The 10,882-nt window shown below is 45.2% G+C and overlaps 1 protein-coding gene across 2 annotated transcripts in view; it reads left to right on the top strand.

The window, feature by feature from the left end:
- The first annotated feature begins 1,035 nt into the window (after window positions 1–1,035).
- LOC119001085 (NACHT, LRR and PYD domains-containing protein 1-like) overlaps window positions 1,036–10,882 on the top strand; it is a 34,687-nt gene continuing 24,840 nt past the window's right edge. For both annotated transcript variants that reach the window (XR_005069479.1, XM_037066279.1), the window contains exons 1-2: window positions 1,036–1,227; window positions 1,568–1,939. Coding sequence is in view for 1 of the 2 variants with exons in the window: in XM_037066279.1 (XP_036922174.1) it covers window position 1,227; window positions 1,568–1,939 (373 nt within the window). In the remaining variant the exon portion in view is untranslated. The remainder of the gene's footprint in view (window positions 1,228–1,567; window positions 1,940–10,882) is intronic.

The following is a 10,882-nucleotide window of genomic DNA, read 5'->3' as shown; positions in this document are numbered from 1 at the left end:
AAACCTATTATACCTCATTTAATAAGTGAGCAAACTGCCGTGGCTGGTGTGGCTCAGTGGATTGAGCACGGGCCTGCGAACCAGAGGATCGCGGTTCGATTCACAGTGAGGGCACATGCCTGGGTTGCAGGCCGGTTCCCTGAAGGCCAACTCCCAGCAGGGGATGCACGAAAGGCAACCATACATTGATGTTTCTCTCCCTCTCCTTCCCCTCTAAAGATAAATAAATAAATAAATAAAATCTTTAAAAAAAAAAAATAAGTGAGCAAACTGAGGCTCAGAGAAATGAATCAGGCACCCGGGGGGTCTGTGCCCAGTGAGCAATGAACTGATGCTCCTTCAGCCTGGGCTTCTCCAGCCCAGGTCAGTTCAAGGCATCCCCAGAAACTGCTACACACAGGGAATGAGTTAGATGATGTCCCTCCTCCATCTGGAGTGCACAGCTCTGCCGATTCTACAAACCAAGCAGAAAGCTCCCCAGAGACCTGGTTTTGCAATGAGGCAGAGGCTGTTCCCCTTTTGGGTTGATGTTGGCTACATTGGGTGCTGAGCAGCCCCAAGGCAGACAGCTCCTGGACAGAACACAACCTCAGTGGTCCCTGCAGCAAGGCAGGAATGCACTGGGCCTCAGGAGCCCAGAAAACTATGAGAGGCTGGGAAAGCTGCTCCCTGTCCCACTGTGGTGCCCCAATAAGTGGCTGCCCTGTGAGATTTAGGGGACCACCCATCCTGAGAGCTGCACCTGGCCACACCCAGCTTCCTGAAGAGCCCCAGCTCTGGCTCTGTGGGCAGGCTCTGGGTGATGGACAGCCAGGGTGCACAAGTGGAGATGCGGGTCCCTCCATGTTACTGGGCCTGCACCCAGCACAGCAGCCCAACTGAACTTCTGCCCCCCGCCTGACTGCAGTGTGGCCTGTCTGGGAGTCTGGCTCTAAGTTTCTGTTTTGCCTGGGTCTCTGCTGGCCCCTCCCCTTGCCTGGCCACACCTCTGTGTGGTTTCCTCTGAAAGGCCTTTGTTTAGTCCTGAGAGTGTTCTTCCTGCTTGCTGTCCCAGGCAGAGGAGAAATCTAAAGAGACCTGAGTGTGCAGCTTGGAGCCAAATCTTGTGATCTGAAAGCCCACCCTTTGCTTGTCCTTCCCCCGACCCCACCTCTGGTAGGCACCACAGCACAAGGCTGTTCCCAGGACTCCAGGACCAGGATAGGAAAGACTGAGGAGCACAGGACAGTGAGTGTCCCAAACACCCCATCCCCCATCCTCCCCTGCACTCTCCTGACAGCCCCCAGCCCTGACCCAGCAGCTCAGTAACCTGACCCCTCCCAGTGTCCCCCAGCTCCACTGTTCTCCTCCTTCCAGTGCCTTTCCTTGCCTCTTCCCTTCACCTCCCTTCCCCCCAAACCATCCTTTGGCAGTTGCCCTGGGGCTTACAAAGTGGGTTCAGAATGCTGAACAGCAGTTTGCCAGGTAATAATGACCCATGTGGAGCCTTGCACTGGGAAATAGTTGGGCCCAAGGATGAGCCCTGTTCCCTGCATGTCTGATGCCTCTCACTGCACCCCCTCCACAGTGAACATCCCCAAGGCCCTCCCAGCCTGGCCTAAGAAGTCCAGTGGAGCAGACAGAGCCGATGCCTCAGACAAGCTCAAAGGAACAGAGATGGCCAATAGTGTTCAGCAGCAGCTGGCCCAAAACTTGGAGTTACTGATGAAGGAGCAGCTGAAGGAGTTCCAGCAGTTGCTGCCTGACCAGGATCTCCGCAAGCAGTATCCTGATGTGACCACAACTCACCCAGAGATGGTGGATAGCATGGAGGTGGCCTCACGTCTCGTGGCTCAATACGGGGAGCAGCAGGCCTGGGACCTGGCCCTGCAGACCTGGAAGCTGATGGGCCTGAGCGAGCTGTGTGCCCGAGCCCAGAAAGAGGCAGCCTTGGAGTCAGGTGGGTAGACAAAGCACCCTCTCTGTACTGTCCATCTCCTGCCCCCAACATGGACCCCCTGCCAGACCTTCCTCTGAACAGTGACTGAGGACTTCCTTGTCAGAGAAGGAGATCCAGGCTCAGGCTAGACTGGAGCTAAGAGGTTTTCTGTGGAAGGAGGGCCTTGCTGGACCTCACTTATGCCAAGGGCATCCTCAGAAACCCATGCAGTCACCACAGAACCTGGGAGGGAGAGCTCAGAGGGCCAGAGGGAGTTAGAGGGACCAGGTGCTTCAGAAGTCACCTGCAGGAAGGATGTGGTTTTCACACCCATCTCCCAAGAGGGGACTTGCCTGGCCTTGAGCTACAAGCACAGAAGAAAGTTGATGAGAAACAAGTTCCTTTCCCAGAACCACCACGGGGGACAAGTGGCCTCACTACTCTCGACACCTGTCTCCCCATTTGTAAATGTAGTGAGTAAGAGCCTGCCTCCTGGGCTGTGAGAGGGTCAAAGACAGAATCCAGTGTCCCATAACTTGTTCTGCTGCTACTGATGCTGCCACTGAATATGTCACCACTGTTAGCAGCCTTGGGTGGCAAAGGATTTAGCCTCCTGTGCGGGGAGCTGAGGCACAGAGAGGAGCCATGAGTTACATGGGGGGGAGAGGCAGAACCAGGACACAGATGCAAACTTCCTGGAGCCAGGTCAGGACCTGTGCCCAGCACTGCCAGGGCGTCCTTCAGCATGAGAGGCTGGGGCAGGCTGCAGTGGGTGCACTGGTCCCTCCTGACCTCTCTCAGTAATCAGGGTCTCTGCTTCCTGATTCTTCCTGGTTGGAGGACCCCAGCGTCAGTGCCCTGCCTCCTGCCCACCCTGCTTTCCAGCAGCATCCTCCTTACCCACTTCCTACTGCCCCATGTCCCCTGTCCCACTACCCACCCCAGTTCCAAAAAGACCTTTCCTACAGGGTTCCCCTCCACCATGGAGATAGAACGCTATGATCCTGAGTTCTGGGGCCCCTCCAGGACTGAGAAAGAACTTCAAACTCTTGCCTGACAGATGGTCAGAGTTGGAAAGTGAGGTTTGCTGGTTGGCATGAGAGGCCCAGGTGGGACTGCATGGCAGCCAGTGGGTGTGCACTCAGGTGAGGCTGTAGCTGCAGGAGGACCTGGGCCAGGAAGCTGCATAAAGACAGAGGAGCCAGGATGGGGCCGTGGGGCCAGTAGGCCTACAAATGATCTTTCAGGAACATTGCAGTGTTGAGATCACAGACCCTCTGATTTGACAGATGGTAGAATGAGACCCATGCAGGCCAGGCAGTGAAACTGACCCAGCCAGGTGCCATGTGTAACAGGGTCCTGGTCCAGATACAGCTCAGGTGCTGGTCTCAGTGACTCTGAAGTTCTGTGGGGTCAGGGTGGTAGAAAGTTCCAAGGAGGCCTCTGTTCTCCAGGTGAACCCCAAGAGAAGGGGGTTCTCCAAGCCCATTCCCCCTCTCCTGACTTCTGTCATTCGGGCCTTCACCACACTGAGTCACCAGGCTGAAATCTCAGCCACATCCTGGCCTCTTTCTCTTTTCATCCCAGCATCCAAATCCACACTCACACAGCACTTAGAAACAGGGCCAGGGCTGGGACCTAGAACCAGCGATTTCTCCCTGGAGGCTGCTGCTGCTTTGGGAAGGGCCCCACCCCAGTTTCCATGTCCCCTTCTCTTTTCCCCTTCCTCCTGGGCCCACTCTCACTGCTCCTGCTCCCAAGCCTTGGAGCTGATGGTCGGGGGCTCAGGCTCCTTTGTCTGGTATAATTACAGCTAATCCTGCTCTCTTTCAGTTTCTGATTGTATTGAATATATTTACATCTCTTTTCTTTAGCCTATGTGTGTCCTTAAAGCTGAAGGGAGTCTCTTGTAGGTAGCATGTAGTCAGATCTTGCAGTTTATCATTGGTTTGTTTTCGGTTTTTATCCATTCATCCACTCTATGTCTTGTGATTGGAGAATTTATCCTTTTGCATTTAAAGTAATAATTGATATGGAAGGACTTGTCAATATTTTTGTAGCTATTTTATACTTCCCATTTTTCTTCCTTCCTGTCTTGCTGTTTTCCTGTATGGTTTGATGATTTTCTATAGTGATAGTTATGATTCCTTTCTCTTTGTCTCTTGTGTATCTGCTGCAGGGTTTTGCTTTGTGCCCACAATGAGACTGACATTCAATATACTTACTACAGTCTGTGTTAACCTAACAGAAACTTAATTTCAATCATATACAAAAATTCTGTGCTTTTAATCCCCCCATACTTTATCATTTTGATGTCATATTTACATCTTTTATATTGTATATCCATCATAAAATTATTTTAAACAGAGTTATTTTTAAAGTATATTTTATTGATTATGCTTTTTCAGTTTTCCCAATTTTCCCCTTTAGAATTTTCCCCCTTAGTTCATGTCCATGGGTTGTACTTATAAGTTATTTGAATTCTCTGTTTCCTATACCATTTTTGACCTCTCCCCATCTATTTTATGCCTACCAATTATGCTTCTTCTTTCCTGTATCTTTCCCCCCCTATTTCTCCCCTCCCACTCCCAACAGAAAACCCTCCATGTGATGTCCATTTCTCTGATTCTGTTTCTGTTCTTGTTGTTTGCTTAGACTTTGTTTTCATTGTTTTTTTTTTTAGGTGCTTTTGTTGATAGTTGTGAGTTTGTGTCATTTTACTGTTCAAAGTTCTTGTTCTCCTTTAATTTTTTTAATAAGTCCCTTTAACATTTCATATCAAAGGGCTTGGTGAGGATGAACTTTTTTAACTTGGCTTTATCTGGGAAGCACTTTATTTGCCCTTCCATTCTAAATGACAGCTTTGGTAGATAGAGTCATCTTGGATGTAGGTCCTTGCCTTTCATGACTTGGAATATTTCTTTCCAGCCCCTTCTTGCCTTCAATGTTTCTTTTGAGAAATCAGCTGACAACCTTATAGGAACTCTTTTGTAGATGACTCTCTCCTTTCCTCTTGCTGCTTTTAAGATTCTCTCTTTATGTTTAATCTTGGCTGATGTAATCATAATGTGGCTTGGTGTGTTCTTCTTGGGGTCCAACTTCTTTGGAACTCTCTGGGCTTCCTAGATTTCCTGGAAGTCTATTTCCTTTGCCAGATTGGGGAAGTTTTGCGTCATTATTTTTTCAAGTAAGTTTTCCATTTCTTCCTCTTGTTCTTCTCCTTCTGGCACCCCTCTAAGTTGGATGTTGGAATGTTTAAAATTGTCTCAGAGGTTCCTAAGCCTCTCTTCATTTTTTTGGATTCTTGTTTCTTCATTCTGTTCTGGTTAAATGATTCTTTCTTCCTTCTGTTCCAAATTGTTGCTCTGAATCCTGGTTTCCTTTCTGTCACTGTTGTTTCCCTGAATATTTTGCTTTATTTCACTTTGGTATATTTAATTTGTTCTTTCATTTTGTGACTAAGTTCAATCAGTTCTGTGAGCATTTTGATTACCAGGGTTTTAAATTCTCCCACAAATAGGTTGGCTGTCTCCTTATTGCATAGCTCTCTTTCTGGAGTTTTGCTCTATTCTTTTATTTGGGCCCTATTTCTCTGTCTCAGCACACCAGCATGGTTGGTCTGGTTGACTCTTTCTTTAATTCCTTGATTGTGGGAGCTCCGTGCAGTTTGATTTTCTGGCACTTCTGGTTGTTTACTGACTTTAGATTGGTTGTTATCCTCCTTTTGGTTGTGCAAGGAAGCAAGGGCTTCCTTGGCCCTTTACATCTTGGCTGGACAAATAGCGTTATTTTTAAGACTTTGTCCTTTTCTTCCTCTTGGAGTTTCACTCTGTAAATTTATTATTTCAATATAATTAAAATGTTGTGGTAGAAAATGAAACCACACAAGTAATAAATTTGTTGGACTCCTTCCTTTGGGCACTGAGTAGTTGGTAAGTGCTGATGTCATTGCTCTCCCATCATTGAGTCAGTACTTTCCCAAAGATAAATGCCCACACAGCCTTGTCATAATAGTTATTATTCCAATCCATACAACAGAGTTTGCAAGTGCAGGAGGTCAAGACCACTTCTTCAACTGTAGGAATGTACCATCTCAAGACTGTATATTTGAACTGTAAACAAGTTCAAATGTAAAAAAAGGCAATTTTTTCATAAAGTTGGTCTTTTACTAGCAATTACATATTCTTTTTTAAACCCTGAAAAATTTATCTGAACAGTATATACATAAATATAAAATGTGTGTGCATGTGTGAATATAGTGTTGGTAGTTATCCTTGCCCAAAGATCACATATTTTTCTTAATCATCTCTATTAGAGTCAAAAAGAATACAGATACAATTACATTGAGAATTAAATACATAATTATGAAATATAAACAAGCCAAGGAGTTACTGAACAGCAAACGGGGCCCTGCTGTTGCTGCCCATAGGCAAATTTCAGAACCAGTGAGTTGGTGAAAAAGAAAGGAATCTTTTGTTCGAAAGCTACATAATTTTGGAAGAATGGCAGACTTCTGTCTCAGAGCCCGAGCCTGTCCCCTTAGAACACCCAAAGAAAAATTACTCTGCCACCCTCTGCCAGGCCAGAGCGATCCTGGGGTACTCTTAGAGTCCTTCTCTTATTTAAAATATTATCCTTTGGAAAACACAGGCAGCCACTGCGTGATCATCCATGTGGAACCTCAAGGAAGAGAAAGAAGGCCCTTCCCTCTTATGCCCTTCCGTCTTTTATATCTTTTGGCCTATACTTCCACTCATTCTGGAAGTATCCACCTTCCCAGCCAGTCTCATCCTTGATTCACAGGTCAGCGCCTCAACTTGTAGTGTCTCTGGAAGGGAATAAGAAGGTTCTTTCTTCCGTCAATCATGTTTACCGGCCTGCAGTATCTCTGCCTGAGTGTAGGGAGATCTGTCATGCACCCAGCTAGCTTGTTTACTCTTGCCTCGAGCAACTCCCCCATGGTCCCTCCATCCTCCTTCCCAGTGATCTGATCAGATACCTCTCTATAAATTTCCCACTTTAACACTTCTGACCTTTGTCATCTTACAAAGGCAAATGTGCACATGTCTCATTCTTCTGGAGCTACTTCCTGCTGCCCACGTTTGTAGTCCTACCTATCTTTGGGTCCAGAGAACTAGAACAAAAAAGTGTGGTCATGAAGGAAGGGAAGACTTCACACAAAAGAGGAGGATCTTGTAAAGTCCAGGTCAGTTGGTTGTCCCAGTGAAGCAGCATTCATGATGTCCAAAGACAGCATTGCTGGTCACATTAAAGGCATACTCAGAACCATAAGAAATGTAGGGATGAATATTACAGTGTGCCAGATTAAGAAAGGAGTGGCTTTGTTGGAGGAAGATATGCAAGGTATTTACACCTGTTTGAAGCTCTTTTGTCTACTATATGTAAATCAGGCTGAGGAGAATATTCTAAGATTTCCTCTTCTGAAGATTTGTGGGCCTTTTCTCTCTGAACCATTAGGGAAGAAAAGGAAAGCCATTTTAAGCAAAACTAATAGACAAGTCATACTTCACCAACTCAAACATAAAGTCCAGTCAGTAAATTGAGTCTTATTTCAGGAGGTAGTGATACAGATGGGCTTCTTCAGTGGGGTCTATACTTTGTAAACGAGCTTCAAGGTAATGAGGTCAAAGGCATATACTCCATGAAAATAAAAGGAAGAACACAAAGTTTAATTTATACAACAAATCATAAACCAGTCTCTGCTATTGCAAGAATGTCTTTTGAGAAGATGACCAGTCATAATGCCCTTGCAGGAGTGATGTTAAACCGTGACCATTTGACAGATTCTTCTTGACTGTGAGTTGAACAACTGGCAACCTCATCAGGTGTTGAAAGAACATCCGTACGCAGAAACCAGGTCAGCTTCCAAGTGAAAATAATACTTTGAGGACAGTTAGCTGCACTAGAGTCTAATACCCACAACTGAGCATTATGAATCTCTTTGGAGTATGATATTTTTCCTTAAGACCACCCTCACTGTCACTAGACTGCCAGTATTTAATTTTTTCTAATTTGCATAAATGCAACAAGAACAGCAATTCAGCACATAGACTCTTTGAATCTGCTTTGCTGTAACTTACACAAGGAACCCTTAGATTGAGCTTTAGTAAATCCTGCAGGGCACAGAAGCCCAGCCACACACCTGCCATGTGGCTTTGCTTGCAATTCCTATATTCTTCAAGTCCTTGAGGTTCCAAATGTGTCTTAGGATTCCTTCTTTGCCATATTTCAGGAGAGCCACCTTTGTTCATTACCTGAAAAGACTATTATTAATCACATGACCAAACAAGTTACCAAACCATTTCTCCAATGGGCCTTCATTTGCTCCAAAAGCCAGTCTCATTTCCCCAAGGCTTTCTGGTAACAACCAAAGTCCAGGCATGTCTTCTTCAGGCTTAACATTCCAGTCCAAGTCTTAGTTATTAAAACCATCATTGGAAACTGACATTACTGATTTCATACAAAGAAATTTTACACTGTCACTCATTCATGAAGAATGCCAAAATCTGGAGGGATCGGGTAGGGAGAAAAATACAAAGCAAAAAGGAAAATTTTTGTCCTTCCAATATCCATCAAACTTGCATCTCCATGCCTAATGCCTTCTAGTACTAAAACCTTCTAGTACTGTCTTTCAAACTTAATGTGAAGTTTTAACTCTTAGATACCTCAGTTTCCTTTCAAAGCAGCTAAAGGAGAGACTGGGAACCTTATATCACACCAACCAGTATGCCAATGGGCACCAAACAACCTTTACTAGGTCCAACTGGCACAAAGGCCTCAGTGGCAGAGCTTTCTCTCACCAACTGTTATACCAACCAGTCCACATAAAAGACATTCTCTCACCCTGCCAGTGTACCAACCAGCACCATGGCCCAAAGCCCCAAATGGCAGAGACAGAGGGTTCCAGGAGAACACAAAATAGCAAAGTTCAAACCAAGTCCTAAATAGACAAGAAAGCAAGCATAGAATAGCTGTAACCAACCCTGGCTGGTGTAGCTCAGTGGATTGAGCGCGGGCCTGCGAACCAGAGGATCGCGGTTCGATTCCCAGTCAGGGCACATGTCTGGGTTGTAGTCCAGTTCCCTGCAGGCCAACTCCCAGCAGGGGACGCACAAAAGGCAACCATACATTGATGTTTCTCTCCCTCTCTCCTTCCCCTCTAAAGATAAATAAATAAATAAAATCTTAAAAAAAAAAAAAGAATAGCTGTAACCAAGACCTGAAATTTCTTTCTTTTCAAGTAAAAACTTTCACAACATTTTATATACCTTTACAACTTTCAATACACCTTCCATACTCATTTAGAAATAACCATTTTAACCTAAGTCAGGTAAATACTTTTTCTTTTAATGATGGAAAGGACCATACTCAGATTCTCTATCAGGCAGCTAAAAATCTTTAGGTTTGCAAACACATCCTAATTCTTGTTGTGTAAAATAATACACGAGGAAATAATGTAAAAGGAACATTGTCACATTGAGATGGGGGCTACTCTCCTTTTCCAAAAGACAAATTTTAAATCTCCTACGAATTCAGGTCCAGTTTTCCCTTTCAGCATCAGCCACAGCAGCAGGGTCTAAGTCCTCAAAAGGTCAGTTGATGCTCCTTTATCTGTGTGTGGTGACTCCAAGGCTTGATTCCCCATGAGCTTTAAGGAAAAGAATGTTGTCAGCAGGTCATAGGAATCAGTCCATTGCTCAGCTATCTCCTGCTTAGGCCTTTGAGTCTTCCAGCTCTTTAGTAAGACTCAGCCTCTAGGCCAGAATGGTGTGAGGACTCATCAGACTGACAGATGGACCTACAATAAGCAAACTTGTACAAAAAGGTCAGCATTTTCCCTAAATGTTGCACATATTACTTAATTTTTACTCCTGTTCCATATCTAAAGTGGGTATCCCTAAAACATGGTTGTGAAAAGGTCTCCCATAAACTATTACTAAAGGGCTTAATTTAAGCCCACTTCCTGATGCTACCCTAATTTGGAGCAAGGCTATAGGGAGTGTTTGGCTCCATTTCACATGCATTTTCTGATGTGTTTTCACCAGGATCTTCTTTATTGTGTGGTTTGTCTTCTCATTCTTCCGAGTAGAAGAGGTCTCCAAGATGCATGTAGTTTCCATTGAATTTTTAGTGGCTCCTTAATCTTCTGGGATATCTCTGAAGTGAATGATGGTGTAGGTGTTAACCTTCTTTCCCTGAGACATTACTAAGGCTCTGGTGAGAGCTACCAGTTCAGCCTTTTGTGTTGAGTTTCCCAGAGCAAGCACCTCATCTTCTATTACCTTGTTTGTGGAGACTACTGCACACCTAGCTCCTGATCCGCCATCTTCTGTGAGTCTGCTCCTGTCTGTGGGTAGCTCCCACTCTGGTGTTGGCAGTGGCTAACCCAATAGTTCTGACCTGCTGAAATAAACTTGTTAGTGGTTTCTAAGCTGTCATGCTGGAGGGCTGAGTCTCCCTCTGAGCCAGGAGCAGGGTAACCAGGTTCAAGGTTGTGGTACTGTGTAAGATAACATTTGAGTTGTCTAACAGAATGATCTAGTATATTCCCATGTGCCCTGCCATCAGCCAATACCCTCCTTTCTGTTCCAATAGAGTTAGGACCTGGTGTGATACGTATACCATAGTAGGCTGCCCCAAAGTGAACTTCTCAACTTCCTGTAAGATGTCACAGGTAGCTGCCACTGCCTAAATGCATCGCTTTGTCATGTGATCTAATTTCTTTGAGAGATAGGCTGTGGGTTGGGGGATGTTTCCCAGAGTGACCTCAGTCCAGTCCTCTGCCTTTCATGGATGTATCATTTGAATGGTTTTTTAACTGGGTAATCCTACTGGAGAAATTGAAACTAACTTTTCTTCAAGGTATCAAATGCCATCTGACAATTTCTTGATCATTCAAAAGTTTCAGAGTTCAGTCATTTTAAGGAATTACACCATCGTTTT

The sequence above is a fragment of the Sturnira hondurensis genome, unplaced genomic scaffold, assembly GCF_014824575.4.
Source record: "Sturnira hondurensis isolate 20B ecotype Veracruz unplaced genomic scaffold, ASM1482457v3 Scaffold0016587, whole genome shotgun sequence".
NCBI classification, from domain to species: Eukaryota; Metazoa; Chordata; class Mammalia; order Chiroptera; family Phyllostomidae; genus Sturnira; species Sturnira hondurensis.
This window is presented reverse-complemented; position numbering and strand designations above follow the sequence as displayed.